Here is a 20,875-nt window from a genome sequence, read left to right on the forward strand (position 1 = left end):
CTCTCTCCAGATAAACTCAACAGATATAGGCTCATTTTTCATACATTGAGATACTCTATTGACTCATAGGAAAGACATTTCGAATTTTGCATTTTCCTAGGAGTTCCAGGTAAAGGGTTTTAAAGGGCAAGAGCATACATTAGTTCATTGAAAGGCAAAAGGAACAAAAGAGTGTAAAAAATTATAGGGGAATGAAGTGGACAAACACGTTACAAGTGCAGGATTCAGCTAGATACAGACACCTCGCCCTGGTGGGGGTGGAGTTACCTAAGCCTTCAGGATTACATGCTCAGTAAATATGTCAGCCAAGATTGTTGAATCAGCCGAAATTGTTTTGCCTATCAGAAAACATGACAGGTTACAGTGACCAGTAAGATATAGCATATTTTGAAAAGGGACTGGAACAAGATGTTGTCATGGATACTTGTTGCCTCACCCAGCCACTCCAAACCCACACTGAAGCCATATGAATTATCATTATCATTCATTCAAGGTTTCCTGATCTCTGGTGACTGTATAAAGACAATCAGATGACAATGAGACAACCAAGTAGATAGTAGTGGTGGTAGAAGTAGATTATTATTAAGAAAAAAGAAGCACTAAACCGACTAGGGTCATACAGCACTACAGGGCAGGAATTGATGCAGGATAAAAGGATAAGTAAGGGTGGAGCTGACAATAAAGGTAAAGTTGGGGGGGGGGCTGTGAGGAGTACTAAAGGAAGGAGTATCAAAGTTTGTGTAATAAATCAGTTGCTGTCAAAAAGTCAGAGGGAGTCTGTGTCAAAGGTGGGGCCTTCAGCAAGGAAGGATGATAAAGTAAGGGCGTTAGAATGTTGACGACATCGGAGTACAATTCTGCATGCTCGTTGATAGACAGGACAGAAGACTGAAATACAGTAACTTGAATCCATGCTTGAGGCTCACTGACGTGCCCAGGTTGGGAAAGAAACATGGCTTGTGAACCAGACTGCCCAACTTATGAGGCATTTGTGGCTGAGTGGATAAGAGTGCTGCCTGGGAATCTTGTCTGTCTCCTAGTAGCAGCAATGAATCCTGCTGACTGCGATCTTTCTCTGTACATACCCGCTTGTTTCTGCATGGTGCATTGATATAGTGTATATATATACATACACCTACCATCCGACTTACGACCGAGTTCGGTTCCGAGAAACTGGTCGTAAGTCGAACTTTACTACTGAATATCAACATCACATTTTTGTAATGACTTTATTTTATTGTTTTATTCTGGTATTTCATGTTTTACTTTACTTTTTATGCTGTTAGTACTGTATTTTATAGTGTAAGGTTTAGGATAAACACTGTGTACAGCACAAATAGTTGTTTATTTCCCAGAAAGTTGGCATAAAAAACATGGTCGTAAGTCGAGCAGGTCATAAGTCGGATGGTAGGTGCATATGTCGTGCCTAATAGGTAAAACTGGTCATTTAGTAAGAACTCATTTTAAGTCCTTTCTAAAATTTTCTCTTACATGTTTATAGATATATTTTTTCATTAACATTAATGTAAAAATTCATAATTTTGCACCAAAAGAATCTTAGAAAACTTACCTAACCTTATTATAACAAGCACAATTTAATTTAGCCTAATCCAGCTAAATATATTTTAGATACGTTTACAATTGTTGGTGCTAGGGAGGATAGGAATAAGACAGGTAAACATGCACCAACAGGGAATAGTCACAGAAACCCAAGGCAAACGGAAACCAAGCCTGTGCACATACTATGCACTTGGTATCTGCGGGCATGGGAAATCTGGAAAAACAGATGGGACGTGCAACTATGACCACCCTAGAAAATGCCGTGCCCATATGACAACAGGAAAATGCAAACTCCCTTCCTGTAAGGTTTTTCACCCTGAAATGTGTACCTCTTCAGTACAGGAAAGACTGTGCTATAACTTAAATTGCCAGGCACACCATCTAAAGGGGACAAAAAGATACAAAACATCCAGGCCATGGGAAAACCTGGGTAGCCACAGCCACTCAAGAGGGAGAGGTTTTTTAGTGCCAGGAAGGAAAAAAAACTGCCAGGAAATGGCAGAAATCGTACACCAAATCCAGTCACTCCTGGAGTGGAACCACAGTCGATGGCCTCCACTCCAAACCAACAGATACAGATACTAATGCCGGAAAAAAAATCCCCCCCCAGTACCAACAATACCACCAGTCCGATGATATTCTTTGCAAATATACAGGGTCTAAAGCCAGCAACAAACAACAAAATACCTTTCATCCGTGGACTGCTTGCAGAGGCAAAGGCAATGTTCGCGGCTTTCACTGAGACCCACATAAAGGATCACTTGGACAATGAAATATGGATCCCAGGTTACAACCTATACAGATGTGACAGAGTGAACAGGCAAAAGAGGGGGATTTGGCCTGTACCTTGCAGAGTCACTTGTTTGCACAGAACTGCTTAATGCCTCAAATGATGTAGTGGAAGTTTTAGCAGTAAAGATCGAGAACCAAAACCTAGTCATTGTGGTAGTCTACAAGCCTCCGGATGCAACATCCCAGCAATTCCAGGAACAGCTGTTAAAAATTGACCACTGTCTGGAAAATCTGTCAGCTCCTGCACCCAACATCTTGCTCCTGGGGGATTTCAACTTAAGGCACCTAAAATGGAGGAATATAGCAAATAATATTGTGAGGGAAAAGTAGGCATAAGTGGGGTTAAGGTTGTTCAGGCAACCAGGAACCATTAGCGAGTTACGTCGCGCACCCCCCCCCCCCCTCTGGCGGGCAGGGGCGAAACTAGTTCTTGGTGTCTGATTTGTTCAAATTTCTACTCCTGGTAATATTGACCTTACCTGGTGTGGGTTGAAGTTTGGAGAGTCACTTCACCTCCACTCTTCTCCTAATCAGGTAGGGTGATCTACCAGGAGTATTACTGTTTGTTCCTTTCTTTTGTTTGCTGGTTACCAGTAATGATTTTGGCATTTATCATTCTTTTCCATTCTTAAATGTTATATTATCATGACCATTGGTAACCAGTTTATTTTTCTTATTACCAGCTCTGTCCCTGGCGTGGTCATCCAGGGTAGACGCAGATAAAGGAGCAAGACATGTGTTAATGAGACTTATAAACATTATTGGACTACTACTGGCCCTTACCTGTTGTACTTGTGGTGCTCCATCCAAGTGGTAGGAGATTCCAAAACATCGGACTATCACCATCCGCCCAGGATAACCTACATCAATAATATCAGATCTATCCAGGGCCTTACCTACTCCTGCCCAACTACAAGAACCGAAGGCCATTTTTTTTATTATATTTAAATTTTAAGTAAAATCCTCAAAAATCATTATTCTTATTTTTCCTAGTCGTTTCTTTATTTATTTATTTTTCCATTAGTTTCTTTTGTTCAGATGGAAGGCGTTCCACTGACAATGGCGACCTTGCCAGGATACGACTCTTGAAGCAACATCGTCCTGATGGTTCAACTGGTTGTGAGTATAACATTTAAGATAGAAAAGGGTGAGTTAGTTGAGGTGTCAAGTCATTACTGGTAGTCTGGTTGACTTACCGTTGTTTGGTTCTAAGGTTCGGTTTAGAAGTTTACCTATTTGTTGGACCTGGGGAACTTTGATGATAACCCCTCCTGTGTGAACCGTGTGTATTTTGCTTAGTGAAGGCTATTGGGCCCACAAGTGTATTCTTCCAGGGAGAAATATTTATTTCATTTTCTACTTTGGGAAGTTTAAAGTGTGCGGACTGTGTCCCTCTTTTGTAACAGACGTTCCTGTTAGTTTTAATTAAGTCAGTTGAAGTTGGGTGCGTAGTATTTCTTTTTACAAGATGGATTCTTTAGATTTCTGGTTGAAAGCTGGAAAGGAAATGGGATTTACTGGACAAAGCCTTGATAATTACATTACTGCTAAAATGGCTATTGTAAAGAAAGAGGAACAGGAAAAAGAACGGGAAAGATTAGCTTCAGGAGACTAGAGAGAAAAAAAAGAACAGGAAAGAAGCTTTTGAAGAGAAAAGACTAGCTCGGGAAGAGAAAAAGGAACAGGAAAGACTAGCTCGGGAAGAAAAAAGACTAGCTCGAGAAGAGAAAAAGGAACAGGAAAGACTAGCTCGGGAGGATAAACTCGAACAGGAAAGGATAGCTAGAGAATATAGAGTTCAGGCAAGAGAGGTATCCTTCAAAATGAAGGAAATTGAAGAACAGGCTAAGCAGAGGGAGTTACAACAATCAAGGTTGGAATTAGAAGCCAAGAAGATAGAACTATCTAAGCAGAAAATAGATGAAGGGGGTACTAGAATACCCTTCCCAAGAACCTAATATTAGGATGCCACAAATACCACCTTTCTCAAAACAAGATGACATCGAGGCATATATTACTCGATTCGAGAGTACTGCTACTCTCTGTGACTGGCCAGCAGATTCTTGGGCTACTAGGCTTGGCTTACTACTGTCAGGTTCAGCATTAAATGTCTATTCTACTCTACCCTCTGATGTTATTTCTAGTTATAGCCTACTGAAGAAAGCTATACTTCAGGCTTTCAAAAAAACTACTCATCATTACAGGTCGGAGTTTAGACACATTAAAATAACTCCTAATCAAAATTATATGCAATTCTTGACAACACTTTTCAGATTATTTGATTCATGGATTGATAGTGCTGAGGTTGACCACGATTTTGAATCTTTACGAGACCTGATGGTAAGAGATCAATTCCTTTCTTCTGTAAACTCTGACTTACGAATATTCATTAAAGAAAGAAACATTCATACGGCTGCGGAAATGGCACAAGCTGCTGATATATATGCGTGCACTCATAATAACTACCCTAAAGAGCATAGCAGATATAAGCCTGTTGTGCCTAAGCAATCTGAGGGATCCAAACCCTCCATACCAAGGAATTCCACGGCCTTCACAGTAAAGTGTTTCAACTGTAATGAATGGGGTCATAGAAGGCCCGACTGTCCTAAGAAAAAAGGTGAAAATATCGGTAAATGTTTCGCCGAATCTAATATAAACGCACCTTTTAGTGAAGGTACAGTCAATGGCATGAATGTGTCAACCATTCTTAGAGACACTGGATGTTCCTGTATTGTTATCTCGAGTAAGCTTTTCCCTAACCTAGATTCTTCACGTTATAAGTCCGCTAAATTAACTGACTATTTAGGAAGAAGCGAGTCTTTTCCAACAGTCAGATGTTTCGTTAGGTGCAAATGGTTCTCAGGATGGGTAGATGCCGTAGTTGCCCCGATAACCTCGTGTTCTGTTTTGGTTGGGAACGTACAAGGGGCTACTTTCCCATCTGAAAAGGACTGTTTGGAATTTGGAGTTTCCAAGGAAGGGTTGGAACCTAATATCTCTGTTTCTTCACAGATAGTTCCAGATGAGATTCAGTTGGATAAATTAAATCAGAGAGCTGATGGTTACGAAACTCCGGTAACACCTTTAGTAAGTCAGTCACTTAAACTGGACAACGCAGACACCAGTGGAAAACGTGTGGCACAATCTTTTCAACAACTAGACACAATTAACGTCCTTACCAGAGCTCAGTCTAAGGTAAAACCTATCCACCCATTAGTTCTTTCCAAAGGAAAGCCAATTGAGCTGTCTCACATAGATTTAGAGGGTCTTCAAAAGACTTGTCCTTCCTTAGAGGAATCTCGAAAGTTAGCTTTAAATGGCAAGGTGATACAGAGAAAGAAATTTTCTTACAAGTTTGAGTTCAAACACTATCTTTTGTACAAGACTATAGTGTCTGCGGACAAACCCAATGACGCTGGTCAAAGCCTGTTAGTCATTCCGCAGGATTGCCGGGAAACCATTTTAAAGATTTAAAACACTTGGTCTACATACACCCTACCCTTCCTAAAGCCTCCTTGTAACTTGTCTTCAGAATCTCCCAAAAGCAATGTGTCACTGAAAAGAAGCAACGTGATAACTCCCACTGTATCAGATTCATCTTTTATTCACACACCTCTCCCAAACTCCCTAGCATTCACTTCTACAACTCCATCTATAAATATGTTAAACAACCATGATGATATCACTAACACATAATCAAACGATATCAAAATTCCCTTGACCTTTTAAATAATTAAATACAAAAAAAGGGGTTACTAGCCCCTAGTTCTTGGGATTTTAGTTGCCTTTATGACATGCATAGCTCACAGGGAAAGAATTTTAACCTATCTCCACAGGGGCCATATTCATAAAAAAATAAATCAAACCTGCACCAGTCATACCACATATGTACTTAATGAGTGCACAATAAACCTATCAAACTGAAACCATAAAACAAACCACTGATAGCCAGAGGATGAGTTTGAATCCCCACATTCAGTAGAATGCAACTGTGAATGGAAAGAAAATCTATATATGAATAAATGAATGAGTATGCTCAAGAAAAAACAGGACAATAAAAAATTTAATTAGCTTTGAAGATATCTTAATGAGTGTTCCTGAAGATATTTTGAGGGGTGTCCATTAAAGATATCTTGAGGGTATCCCTGAAGATATCTTGACAGGACCCCTCAAGAGATGTGCCTTGATGTTGGTAAGGGGCCCTTCATCCAAAGACCTGGACTTATCCTACCACTCTTCAGGCACTCTATGACCCCTACAGGTTTGGTGCCTCCCCCTGATTAAAATAAATATAGTGGTACCTCGAGTTTCGAACAGCTCCCAACTCACACAATTATGTAAGTGTATTTTTTGTAAGTGCTTTTGTAAGTGTATTTTTGGCAGTCTGAAACAGACTAATCTAATTTACATTATTCCTTATGGGAGCAAATTCGTTTGGTAACGGCACCCGAACAGCCTTCTGGAACGAATTAAGTTCGAAACTCGAGGTACCACTGTACCATATACAGTGGACCCCCGCATAACGATATTATTTCAATAAGTTCGAAACTCGAGGTACCACTGTACCATATATAAATATCTGGAGGGGTATAACTTGATAGAGTACCCCTTAAAATATCTAAGTGGTTGTTCCCAAACTTGTGTCAATCACTTACCCACTAACTCCTTATATTACTAACCACATATCCCTTTGTATATACATTGGTAGATAAGACACATGGGCAACATTTAGGCAACTTTATTCCGAAACGTTTCGCCTACACAGTAGGCTTCTTCAGTCGAATACAGAAAGTAGGCAGGAACAGCAGAGATGTGAAGATGATGTAATCAGTCCATCACCCTTGAAGTTGTAGAATTTGAGGTTGTCAGTCCCTCAGCCTAGAGAAGTTCGGTTCCATAGTCAGGAACTATCTGGTTCCATAGTCAGGAACTATCTTGTATATACATGTATGTGAATAAATGGCTTTTTGCAAATAATGTCTGAGATAAAGACATGAAGATGTAATCCAAAATTTTTGAAGAAAATAACTTAGGAAATGTATATGTTTCTCTTCATGGGGAAGTGGAAAAGAATTCTTCCTCCATAAGCCATGCATGGCATAACAGGTGACCAAAATGCCAGGAGCAAGGGGCTAGTATCCTCTTCTGCACAAATTACCAAATTTAAAAAAAAACTTTTTTCTTTTTAGGTCACTCTGCCTTGGTGGGATACAGCTGGTTTGTTGAAAGAAAAAAAACGTTCCTCTATAAAATATTGAATATAGATAAATAAACATAAAAAATCAGTGATGACAATATTGTATTAGCATAAATTATAATAATTTGTGTACCCTCCAAAAATATCTTCCCGTTCCTCCCAGTCTGGGAACCCTTGTTCTTCAGTGATACCCCCAGAGATACCTCGACAAGTACCCCCAGAGATACCTCGAGGGGTACCCCCAGAGATACCACAAGGGGTACCCCCAGAGATACCTCGAGGGGTACCCCCAGAGATACCTCGAGGGGTACCCCCAGAGATACCTCGAGGGGTACCCCCAGAGATACCTCAAGGGGTACCCCCAGAGATATCTTGAGGGGTATCCCCAAAGATATCTCGAGAGGTATCCCCAAAGATATCTGCAAGGGTACCCCAAAGATATCCTGAGAGATACCTCAAGATATCTTAAGGGATACTCTGCATATTATATAAAATAGATACATGAATGCAGATACAGTAGAGCCCCATTTACATGGCAGGCTAGGTTCCAGGCTACTTCCAGAAAGCAGAACACCATTTTTTCCACTTATAAATTACCTGGAGAGAGTTTCGGGGGTCAACGCCCCCGCGGCCCGGTCTGTGACCAGGCCTCCTGGTGGATCAGCGCCTGATCAACCAGGCTGTTGCTGCTGGCTGCACGCAAACCAACGTACGAGCCACAGCCCGGCTGATCAGGAACTGACTTTAGGTGCTTGTCCAGTGCCAGCTTGAAGACTGCCAGGGGTCTGTTGGTAATCCCCCTTATGTGTGCTGGGAGGCAGTTGAACAGTCTCGGGCCCCTGACACTTATTGTATGGTCTCTTAACGTGCTAGTGACACCCCTGCTTTTCATTGGGGGGATGGTGCATCGTCTGCCAAGTCTTTTGCTTTCGTAGTGAGTGATTTTCGTGTGCAAGTTTGGTACTAGTCCCTCTAGGATTTTCCAGGTGTATATAATCATGTATCTCTCCCTCCTGCGTTCCAGGGAATACAGGTTTAGAAACCTCAAGCGCTCCCAGTAATTGAGGTGTTTTATCTCCGTTATGCGCGCCGTGAAAGTTCTCTGTACATTTTCTAGGTCGGCAATTTCACCTGCCTTGAAAGGTGCTGTTAGAGTGCAGCAATATTCCAGCCTAGATAGAACAAGTGACCTGAAGAGTGTCATCATGGGCTTGGCCTCCCTAGTTTTGAAGGTTCTCATTATCCATCCTGTCATTTTTCTAGCAGATGCGATTGATACAATGTTATGGTCCTTGAAGGTGAGATCCTCCGACATAATCACTCCCAGGTCTTTGACGTTGGTGTTTCGCTCTATTTTGTGGCCAGAATTTGTTTTGTACTCTGATGAAGATTTAATTTCCTCATGTTTACCATATCTGAGTAATTGAAATTTCTCATCGTTGAACTTCATATTGTTTTCTGCAGCCCACTGAAAGATTTGGTTGATGTCCGCCTGGAGCCTTGCAGTGTCTGCAATGGAAGACACTGTCATGCAGATTCGGGTGTCATCTGCAAAGGAAGACACGGTGCTGTGGCTGACATCCTTGTCTATGTCGGATATGAGGATGAGGAACAAGATGGGAGCTAGTACTGTGCCTTGTGGGACAGAGCTTTTCACCGTAGCTGCCTCGGACTTTACTCTGTTGACGACTACTCTGTTTTCTGTTAGTGAGGAAATTATAGATCCATCGACCGACTTTTCCTGTTATTCCTTTAGCGCGCATTTTGTGCGCTATTACGCCATGGTCACACTTGTCGAAGGCTTTTGCAAAGTCTGTATATATTACATCTGCATTCTTTTTGTCTTCTAGTGCATTTAGGACCTTGTCGTAGTGATCCAGTAGTTGAGACAGACAGGAGCGACCTGTTCTAAACCCATGTTGCCCTGGGTTGTGTAACTGATGGGTTTCTAGATGGGTGGTGATCTTGCTTCTTAGGACCCTTTCAAAGATTTTTATGATATGGGATGTTAGTGCTATTGGTCTGTAGTTCTTTGCTGTTGCTTTACTGCCCCCTTTGTGGAGTGGGGCTATGTCTGTTTTTAGTAACTGAGGGACGACCCCCGTGTCCATGCTCCCTCTCCATAGGATGGAAAAGGCTCGTGATAGGGGCTTCTTGCAGTTCTTGATGAACACAGAGTTCCATGAGTCTGGCCCTGGGGCAGAGTGCATGGGCATGTCATTTATCGCCTGTTCGAAGTCATTTGGCGTCAGGATAACATCGGATAGGCTTGTGTTAGTCAAATTTTGTGGCTCTCTCATAAAAAATTCATTTTGGTCTTCGACTCTCAGTCTGGTTAGCGGCTTGCTAAAAACTGAGTCATATTGGGACTTGAGTAGCTCACTCATTTCCTTGCTGTCATCTGTGTAGGACCCATCTTGTTTAAGTAGGGGCCCAATACTGGACGTTGTTCTCGATTTTGATTTGGCATAGGAGAAGAAATACTTTGGGTTTCTTTCGATTTCATTTATGGCTTTTAGTTCTTCCCGCGATTCCTGACTCCTAAAGGATTCTTTTAGCTTAAGTTCGATGCTTGCTATTTCTCTGACCAGTGTCTCCCTGCGCATTTCAGATATATTGACCTCTTTTAGCCGCTCTGTTATTCTTTTCCGTCGCCTGTAAAGGGAGCGCCTGTCTCTTTCTATTTTACATCTACTCCTCCTTTTTCTTAGAGGAATAAGCCTTGTGCATACATCGAGTGCCACCAAGTTAATCTGTTCTAGGCATAAGTTTGGGTCTGTGTTGCTTAGTATATCTTCCCAGCTTATATCGGTTAGGACTTGGTTTACTTGGTCCCACTTTATGTTTTTGTTATTGAAGTTGAATTTGGTGAATGCTCCCTCGTGACTAGTCTCATTTTGTCGGTCTGGGGCTCCACGCATACATGTCTGAACCTCAATTATGTTGTGATCTGAGTATATTGTTTTTGATATGGTGACATTTCTTATCAGATCATCATTGTTAGTGAAGATGAGGTCTAGTGTATTCTCCAGTCTTGTAGGCTCTATTATTTGCTGGTTTAAATTGAATTTTGTGCAGAGATTTAAAAGCTCGTGTGAGTGTGAGTTTTCATCAGAGCTGCCTCCTGGTGTTATTACTGCAACAATATTATTTGCTATATTCCTCCATTTTAGGTGCCTTAAGTTGAAATCCCCCAGGAGCAAGATGTTGGGTGCAGGAGCTGGAAGATTTTCCAGACAGTGGTCAATTTTTAACAGCTGTTCCTGGAATTGCTGGGATGTTGCATCCGGAGGCTTGTAGACTACCACAATGACTAGGTTTTGGTTCTCGACCTTTACTGCTAAAACTTCCACTACGTCATTTGAGGCATTAAGCAGTTCTGTGCAAACAAGTGACTCTGCAATGTACAGGCCAACCCCCTTCCTTTTGCCTGTTCACTCTGTCACATCTGTATAGGTTGTAACCTGGGATCCATACTTCGTTGTCCAAGTGATCCTGCATATAAATGCCAGATAACAAGTTTACACTAACATATAGTATTAAGTTAGCAATAGAACTATGCATTAAAAACAATGAAAAGTAAAATACATACACAGTACACCTTAAAATATTTGAAGCCTTAATGTAGGGTGAGAGGTAAGTCGTATTTATTTGTAGGAAGTCAGGTGTGGGAGCCGTAGAGCGAGTTTTGGTCATAATTTGAAATCGCCGTATTAGCAGAACGCCGTAAGGCAAAATGCTGTAAAGCGGGGCCCTATTGTATCTTGATATCTATTGGCATACATCTTACTTAATACTTTATTTACTTAATAATTTTACTCCCTTATTTTTCCAATTATGTGCCAATGCACATAATTGGACTTGAGGCATACACGTTATACATTAAAATTTAAATATCATGGTTAAAAAAAAGACTAAATATGCCTAAGAAAGGGATAAATCAACACTTGTCAAAAGGATTTAAAAATCCTCTCCCACAATTTCTATGATGAAATGTTGATTATGAACAAGGGGCCCAAAACTGATGCTTGTGGATGGCCACTTCCCCATTTTGATTTCAACTCATTTATGCAAACTCTTTGCTGCCTATTTACCAGCCATGTCTTGATCCAGAAAATATTCTCTCCTATATCATGCTGAACAGTCTACTGTGAGAGATTCTCATCAAATATATGTACAGTAGTATATAACCTTCTGTTCAAACTGCTAAATGTAGAAAAGAGGAAAAACTTTATAAAGAAAGCATTTTTTTTTTTTTTTTTTTTTTTTGGTGGGGAGGGGGGTCTGGCTACTTTGGTGGGAGACAGCTGGTGTCAAAAAAAAAAAAAAAATATCCAGTGTATACAATATGCTGAATGTTCAAGCCCCCCTTCCCCTTGCAATGAAAACTTCCTTTACCCTTCCTACTCCTCCTTCCCTCCATCCCAAATTTATACACCCTCTAAGTCATCCCATTTTGCTTCATTCTCTCTAAATGTAACCCTCTAATAGTAACCCCTCACCTTCTAATTTCTAAGCTCTGAATTCTCTGCATAATATTCACGCCACACATTGCTCACAAACATATCCCCACTGCCTCCCACCTCCTCTTCACAGTGGATGGTGCAATGACACATCTGTGGAGACAGTTTTATCCAAGGAAGCAAAATAAGTGAAATGTACCAGAGTATAGTGGCACCCATACAAAGTATGGGTTTCAGCACTGTCGTAAGGAGGCTGGAGGCTGTAGAGATGTCATGTTTGAAGGCAATGTGTGGTGTGAATATTATGCATAGACTTGGGAGCTTAGAGATCAGGTTTAGAGATACCATGGTGGCCCGTGACCTGATAGGCAATGCTCTCACTTCACATGCTGAGTGTCCATAGGTCAATCCCTGGCAAGGGTGGAAACATTGGGCGTGTTTCCTTACACCTGTTGTCCTGTTCACTTAGCAAGCAAGTAGGTACCTGGGTGTTAGTCAACTTGTGTGGGTCACATCCTGGGGGGACAAGACCGAGGACCCCAATGGAAATAAAATAAGACAGTCCCTTGATGATGCACTGCCTTTCTTGGGTTATCCTGGGTGGCTAACCCTTCGGGGTTAAAAATCTGAACAAAATCTTAAATTATTCAGAGGGCAGAGAAGGGGGTTATTGAGGTGGTCTTGACATTTAGAAAGGATGAAGCAAAATAGGATGACTAAGAGGGTTTATGAATCTGGGATAGAGGGAAGGAGGGGATAAAGGTTGTCAGTGCGAGGGAGCTTGAACATTCAACAGGATTATGACAGGAGTCGAGGCAAGTGGTTTCATGACTCGAGATGCTGTTGGAGAGTGAGCAAGGTAACATTTAAGAAGGGAATCATGGAAACCAGTTAGCCAAACTTAAGACTTGGAGGTGGGAAGTGCATTGCATTCACTCCAGAGCAGTGGAGATGTTGCAGTTAGGAGGGTCATTAGAACTGAGGTCAACACACTTCTGGCAAAAAAACTTTGAGGTCCAGTCCCTGGACCCATTATGTACCTCTGTAATCTTTTGACTACTGCCCACAGGATGGGTACGGGGTGCATAATGAAGATATGAAACTGAACTAACTAAACTTCTGGCAAAACAGTGACTGAATGAATTACTACAAAAATGTTTCTTCTTTTTCAGGTCATCCTAACTCACTGAAAGTGTCAAGACGAGGTTTGATCCTTCCATGGGTGAAATAATAATATTAATAAATAATAAATTTCTACAGTACAAGTAAATGTACAACATATACAGGCTTGACATCAATGCCATACTGCTATGTATAAAGCCCCTTGTTATGCAAAGCATTTAGGGCAAATTAAATCAATTTTGTCCTCAGGGCTTTATGCCAAAAATGAACATAGTTATCAACAGTGTTGAAACAAATACGACTTGTCTGTGAAAATAGACTGCACCCAAGACTCTTAGAGAAATTTTGGTATATTACAACAAATTTCTGCCCCACAAAAACTGTGGCTTTATAAAAAATGGCATTGCGAAAGTCATATCTATTTGTGTGACACTCGTTACATATGTAGGAGCAGAACAGTCTTACTTGGTGTGGGTAACATCTCTAAGGATTTTCCTGCTTCTACCACTAGGTAAACTTGACCCTGAGGTTACAGCCCTGGGTCCTCTGAGGGCAGGTTACAGCCCTGGGTCCTCTGAGGGCAGGTTACAGCCCTGGGTCCTCCGAGGGCAGGTTACAGCCCTGGCTCCTCCGAGGGCAGGTTACAGCCCTGGGTCCTCTGAGGGCAGGTTACAGCCTTGGGTCCTCCGAGGGCAGGTTACAGCCCTGGGTCCTCCGAGGGCAAGTTACAGCCCTGGCTACTCCGAGGGCAGGTTACAGCCCTGGGTCCTCTGAGGGCAGGTTACAGCCCTGGGTCCTCCGAGGGCAGGTTACAGCCCAGGGTCCTCCGAGGGCAGGTTACAGCCCTGGGTCCTCTGAGGGCAGGTTACAGCCCTGGGTCCTCCGAGGGCAGGTTACAGCCCTGGGTCCTCCGAGGGCAGGTTACAGCCCTGGGTCCTCCGAGGGCAGGTTACAGCCCTGGGTCCTCTGAGGGCAGGTTACAGCCCTGGGTCCTCCGAGGGCAGGTTACAGCCCAGGGTCCTCCGAGGGCAGGTTACAGCCCAGGGTCCTCCGAGTGCAGGTTACAGCCCTGGGTCCTCCGAGGACAGGTTACAGCCCTGGGTCCTCTGAGGGCAGGTTACAGCCCAGGGTCCTCCGAGGGCTGGTTACAGCCCTGGGTCCTCCGAGTGCAGGTTACAGCCCTGGGTCCTCCGAGGACAGGTTACAGCCCTGGGTCCTCCGAGGGCAGGTTACAGCCCTGGGTCCTCCGAGGGCAGGTTACAGACCTGGGTCCTCCGAGGGCAGGTTACAGCCCAGGGTCCTCCGAGTGCAGGTTATGGCCCTGGGTCCTCCGAGGGCAGGTTACAGCACAGGGTCCTCCGAGGGCAGGTTACAGCCCTGGGTCCTCCGAGGGCAGGTTACAGCCCTGGGTCCTCCGAGTGCAGGTTACAGCCCTGGGTCCTCCGAGTGCAGGTTACAGCCCAGGGTCCTCCGAATGCAGGTTACAGCCCTGGGTCCTCTGAGTGCAGGTTACAGCCCTGGGTCCTCCGAGTGCAGGTTACAGCCCTGGGTCCTCCGAGTGCAGGTTACAGCCCAGGGTCCTCCGAGTGCAGGTTACAGCCCTGGGTCCTCCAAGGGCAGGTTACAGCCCTGGGTCCTCCGAGTGCAGGTTACAGCCCTGGGTCCTCCGAGTGCAGGTTACAGCCCTGGGTCCTCCGAGTGCAGGTTACAGCCCTGGGTCCTCCAAGTGCAGGTTACAGCCCAGGGTCCTCTGAGTGCAGGTTACAGCCCAGGGTCCTCCGAGTGCAGGTTACAGCCCTGGGACCTCCGAGTGCAGGTTACAGCCCAGGGTCCTCCGAGTGCAGGTTACAGCCCTGGGTCCTCCGAGTGCAGGTTACAGCCCAGGGTCCTCCAAGTACAGGTTACAGCCCTGGGTCCTCCGAGTGCAGGTTACAGCCCAGGGTCCTCCGAGTGCAGGTTACAGCCCTGGGTCGTCCGAGTGCAGGTTACAGCCCCGGGTCCTCCGAGTGCAGGTTACAGCCCAAGGTCCTCCGAGTGCAGGTTACAGCCCAGGGTCCTCCGAGTGCAGGTTACAGCCCTGGGTCCTCCAAGTGCAGGTTACAGCCCAGGGTCCTCCGAGTGCAGGTTACAGCCCAGGGTCCTCCGAGGGCAGGTTACAGCCCTGGGTCCTCCGAGTGCAGGTTACAGCCCAGGGTCCTCTGAATGCAGGTTACTGCCCTGGGTCCTCCGAGTGCAGGTTACAGCCCAGGGTCCTCCGAGTGCAGGTTACAGCCCAGGGTCCTCCGAGGGCAGGTTACAGCCCAGGGTCCTCCGAGTGCAGGTTACAGCCCAGGGTCCTCCGAGTGCAGGTTACAGCCCAGGGTCCTCCAAGGGCAGGTTACAGCCCAGGGTCCTCCGAGTGCAGGTTACAGCCCTGGGTTCTCCGAGTGCAGGTTACAGCCCTGGGTCCTCTGAGTGCAGGTTACTGCCCAGGGTCCTCCAAGTGCAGGTTACAGCCCTGGGTCCTCCGAGTGCAGGTTACAGCCCAGGGTCCTCCGATTGCAGGTTACAGCCCAGGGTCCTCAGAGTGCAGGTTACAGCCCAGGGTCCTCCGAGTGCAGGTTACAGCCCAGGGTCCTCCGAGTGCAGGTTACAGCCCAGGGTCCTCCGAGTGCAGGTTACAGCCCAGGGTCCCCCGAGTGCAGGTTACAGCCCAGGGTCCTCCGAGTGCAGGTTACAGCCCAGGGTCCTCCGAGTGCAGGTTACAGCCCAGGGTCCTCTGAGTGCAGGTTACAGCCCTGGGTCCTCAGAGTGCAGGTTACAGCCCTGGGTCCTCCGAGTGCAGGTTACAGCCCAGGGTCCTCCGAGTGCAGGTTACAGCCCAGGGTCCTCCGAGTGCAGGTTACAGCCCAGGGTCCTCCGAGTGCAGGTTACAGCCCAGGGTCCTCCGAGTGCAGGTTACAGCCCTGGGTCCTCCAAGTGCAGGTTACAGCCCTGGGTCCTCCGAGTGCAGGTTACAGCCCTGGGTTCTCCAAGTGCAGGTTACAGCCCTGGGTCCTCCAAGTGCAGGTTACAGCCCTGGGTCCTCCGAGTGCAGGTTACAGCCCAGGGGCCTCTGAGGGCAGGTTACAGCCCAGGGTCCTCTGAGGGCAGGTTACAGCCCAGGGTCCTCCGAGTGCAGGTTACAGCCCAGGGGCCTCTGAGGGCAGGTTACAGCCCAGGGTCCTCCGAGTGTAGGTTACAGCCCTGGGTCCTCCGAGTGCAGGTTACAGCCCAGGGGCCTCTGAGGGCAGGTTACAGCCCAGGGTCCTCCGAGTGCAGGTTACAGCCCTGGGTCCTCCGAGTGCAGGTTACAGCCCTGGTGCTGGTACACACGGAGGGTCCAGGTTCGATTCCCGGCGAGGTAGAAACATTGCGACGTGTTTCCTTACACTTGTTGTCCTGTTCACCTAGCAGCAAGTAGGTACCTGGGTGTTACACAAATAACCCGCACATAAAAGAGAGAAGCTTACGACGACGTTTCGGTCCGACTTGGACCATTGACAAAGTCACACTAACAGAGGTGGAGCAGGACGGCTATATATAGGCAGGAAGAGGTGGAGGTAGTAGTAGTAGTAGTAGTAGTAGTAGTAGTAGTAGTACAAGAATTGTATATAATACCGACAGGATGAAATGACACATGCACAACACCCGGGCATCCCCACCGTAGACGTTTCGCCATCCAGCCAGCCACTGGATGGCGAAACGTCCACAACAAAGACAACCAGACGCCGCACATGTGTCTTATTAAGACACATGTGCGGCGTCTGGTTGTCTTTGTTGTGGACGTTTCGCCATCCAGTGGCTGGCTGGATGGCGAAACGTCTACGGTGGGGATGCCCGGGTGTTGTGCATGTGTCATTTCATCCTGTCGGTATTATATACAATTCTTGTACTACTACTACTACTACTACTACTACTACTACTACTACCTCCACCTCTTCCTGCCTATATATAGCCGTCCTGCTCCACCTCTGTTAGTGTGACTTTGTCAATGGTCCAAGTCGGACCGAAACGTCGTCGTAAGCTTCTCTCTTTTATGTGCGGGTTATTTGTGTATCGTTCCAGTCACGGTATTGTGCCTTTTTGTTATTTATATACCTGGGTGTTAGTCGACTGGTGTGGGTGGCATCCTGGGGGACAAGATTGAGGACCACAATGGAAATAAGACAGACAGTCCTTGATGACGCACTGACTTTCTTGTGTTATCCTAGGTGGCTAACCCTCCAGGGTTAAAAATCCGAACGAAATCTTATCTTTAGGAAGTGTTGGTATTTACATTTAAATTTTCAGCCGTACCCCCTTAGTCCTGCATTATGTTTATTTATATATATTTTTTAATAAATATAACCCAGATATTGCACGTTTTATTCATATACATATATAATATTTGAAGTATTTAATAAAGACTCTATATTAAAGCTTTGGTGGGTAATTACGTGCACTTATATGCAAATTTTTCCACATCCACCATAGATGTTGTTTTTCCTGCCATACTCCATTACAGAGATAGATTGCATTTATTTAGACTTTAAAAAAAGCTTTGGAGAGTTCCCCATGAAAGACTAATTGAGAAACTTCAAAACTTAGGAGGAATAAAAGGTACTGTTGAAATTGATGAAGGACTTCGGGTAAGTTCCCCTCAAGGAAGGTTCCTTGATGTTGGTGAGGGGCTCTTGATTTAGGGAATTGGATCTGTGCTCCAGTTCCCCGAATTAAGCCTGAATGCCTTCCACCCCCCCCCCAGGCGCTGTATAATCCTCCGGCATAAGAATTAACAACTGGGCGTCTACACTGCAAACTGAATTGTTTGCAATCCTAATGGCGCTAAAGCTAACCTATGACACTGAGCTTGACTCTATCATCATTACTGATTCTATGTCATCATTGAAGGCTCTTGACTCATGTAATGACTCCAACAACATGCTCATTGGGGAAGCCAGGTATAGATACTCAAAAATTAGGGACAAAGGAATTAATGTACAATTGCTATGGATCCCATCACACATTGGATTACTCCTTCATGATAAAGTTGATATGTTAGCCAAGAAGAGTATCGAGAAGGAGAATGTAGAATATAACTTTGGTATAACTGTGTCTAGCATTAGGAATAATATTAGGAGAAAAGTAAATAATGAAAATGATTGTTATAGGAATGCAGTTAGAAGCCTGAGTAGATCTGTAACCCACTATGATAACATGAACGTAGATAAGTATGTTTATGGAGCAACTTGCAATGTGAACACTGACTGATGTTGTAGTGGCCAGGCTTAGTCTTGGTTACAAGTACTGACTGATGTTGTAGTGGCCAGGCTTAGGCTTGGTTACAAGTACTGACTGATGTTGTAGTGGCCAGGCTTAGGCTTGGTTACAAGTACTGACTGATGGTGTAGTGGCCAGGCTTAGGCTTGGTTACAAGTACTGACTGATGTTGTAGTGGCCAGGCTTAGGCTTGGTTACAAGTACTGACTGATGGTGTAGTGGCCAGGCTTAGGCTTGGTTACAAGTACTGACTGATGTTGTAGTGGCCAGGCTTAGGCTTGGTTACAAGTACTGACTGATGGTGTAGTGGCCAGGCTTAGGCTTGGTTACAAGTACTGACTGATGGTGTAGTGGCCAGGCTTAGGCTTGGTTACAAGTACTGACTGATGGTGTAGTGGCCAGACTTAGGCTTGGTTACAAGTACTGACTGATGGTGTAGTGGCCAGACTTAGGCTTGGTTACAAGTACTGACTGATGGTGTAGTGGCCAGGCTTAGGCTTGGTTACAAGTACTGACTGATGGTGTAGTGGTCAGACTTAGGCTTGGTTACAAGTACTGACTGATGGTGTAGTGGCCAGACTTAGGCTTGGTTACAAGTACTGACTGATGGTGTAGTGGCCAGGCTTAGGCTTGGTTACAAGTACTGACTGATGTTGTAGTGGCCAGGCTTAGGCTTGGTTACAAGTACTGACTGATGTTGTAATGGCCAGGCTTAAGCTTGGTTACAAGTACTTCTGGCAGTTTGGGAGACACACAGATGATGATCAAACTAAATGTAAATTATGTGATCAGGCATATGGTCACTGTCTTGAACACTATGTGCTTAATTGTCCACTTATTGAGGAATACAGAGACAGACAGTATAATAACCTATGTGACATGTCAAGATATCTTATTAATGAAAATAAGATACCAGATATACTAAGCAAATTTCCTAAATTTACTTGTAACAGATAAGTGAACTATAGATATGTACATATAAATCCATATGTATTCCTGTTAACCCTTTGGGGCCTAGTTCCTAGGCCTTTTGTGTATTCATATGCTCTCGCGCTACCGTCCACAGGATGGATATGGGGTGCACAATAAACTAGCCACTTCGGTGGCAAAATCTAAAAAAAATCCCCCTTGATTATAATAATAATAATAATAATAATAATAATTTGGGTAAGTTGTCTCTGATCTCACTCAGAGTCTCTCATTTATCAATTTTTATATTTATAAATCACAACTAAATCACACTGTAATATATCTGGGTCATATTTAGTTAAATAACTAAGTTAAAGTAAATTAATAAAAATATTTTAAAAGATGGCGGTAGAATATTCAGAGAGTAAAGACTTTCTGTGATTGGTTAACTTATTATGACACATTTAGGGCCTTTTTGATCACTATTTAAGTATTTTATCTTTGAAATAGATGCATAACACTCCCAATTGGCTATTTTAAAGTGGAAAATGGCAAGGAAATTAAATAAGAGGAATGCATTGGGTTAGGATAGATGTAAGAGTGTGTAATAAGACAGGGTGAGTGACCAATAGGAGAAGAGTTGTAGACTTAATTTAGCGGGGTTCAAACCGGTGATTGAGTCAGCTCGTGTCGCAGTAAACAACCTGCTGCTGCTGCTGCCGCTTGTGTCACCACACCTTACTTTCTCTCTTTATTATTATTAAACTACCTCACTGTGACATTTGGTGTGTGCATGTTGACCAGTGGGTGCAGTGTTCACTTTGACTATTACTTGGCAGTTTTCTTGCTTTGGTAGATGTGATTGTTTGATTTCTACAATTGACTTTGTCTTGAATGTTTATTTAGAGTTTAGGCATGTGTTAAAAATTATAATTTAAAATTTGTATAATGGGTTTATGTAATAAGTTATGTAGAATTGAACCTACGACAACTCAAAAGAGGTCAAACAATGTGACACATTCAGGTTATTATGTAAGTCAAAATCAGCAGGTGTTCAGTGCCTCAGTTTGTAGTTGTCTCATCTTACACACTAAGGGACGGAGGTTCGATCACTGGTATGATTGGAAACTGGCATGATTACCATACATCTGCTGCCCCTGTTCACCTAGCATTATGTAGGAACATTGGTGTTAACCGACTGGTGTGGGTTGCATCTTGGGGGAGATTAAAGCCCCAGTGGAAATAAGGCACTGTCCTCTTGGTATCCTGACTTATTGGGTTATCCTGGGGTTCTAACCTCCACGTTAAAACAAAGTTTTTGGTAATCGAAGATTGCTCCTTGGTATATTTTTTTTCGTTTATAGTTTGAATTTTGCAATATTGAGTTTGTTGTACATTGAGATAAACTAATGAAACCTGCCCAACCCAACCTAAAATGACTTTAATTTGCTTTTAGTCTTTGCCTACTGAGTGATTACTATGATTGGCCAGACTGTAATACTAATCATTAATTGACTCTTAACATGTCACTCGTGCAAAAAAAAAAAAAAAA

General features: G+C 44.1%; 1 protein-coding gene across 4 annotated transcripts in view; it reads left to right on the forward strand.

Annotated features, from left to right (window-relative positions):
- Window positions 1-19,970: 19,970 nt before the first annotated feature.
- Window positions 19,971-20,875, forward strand: part of Cse1 (chromosome segregation 1) — a 31,814-nt gene continuing 30,909 nt past the window's right edge. Inside the window, exon 1 of one of the 4 annotated variants that reach the window (XM_070097600.1) lies at window positions 19,971-20,108. Coding sequence is in view for 1 of the 4 variants with exons in the window: in XM_070097596.1 (XP_069953697.1) it covers window positions 20,117-20,126 (10 nt within the window). In the remaining 3 variants the exon portion in view is untranslated. Of the gene's footprint in view, window positions 20,176-20,875 lie in introns of all 4 variants that reach the window. The other 3 variants (XM_070097596.1, XM_070097604.1, XM_070097602.1) reach the window with 3 other exon arrangements.

This window comes from Cherax quadricarinatus, chromosome 4, assembly GCF_038502225.1.
Source record: "Cherax quadricarinatus isolate ZL_2023a chromosome 4, ASM3850222v1, whole genome shotgun sequence".
In the NCBI taxonomy this organism is placed as follows: Eukaryota; Metazoa; Arthropoda; class Malacostraca; order Decapoda; family Parastacidae; genus Cherax; species Cherax quadricarinatus.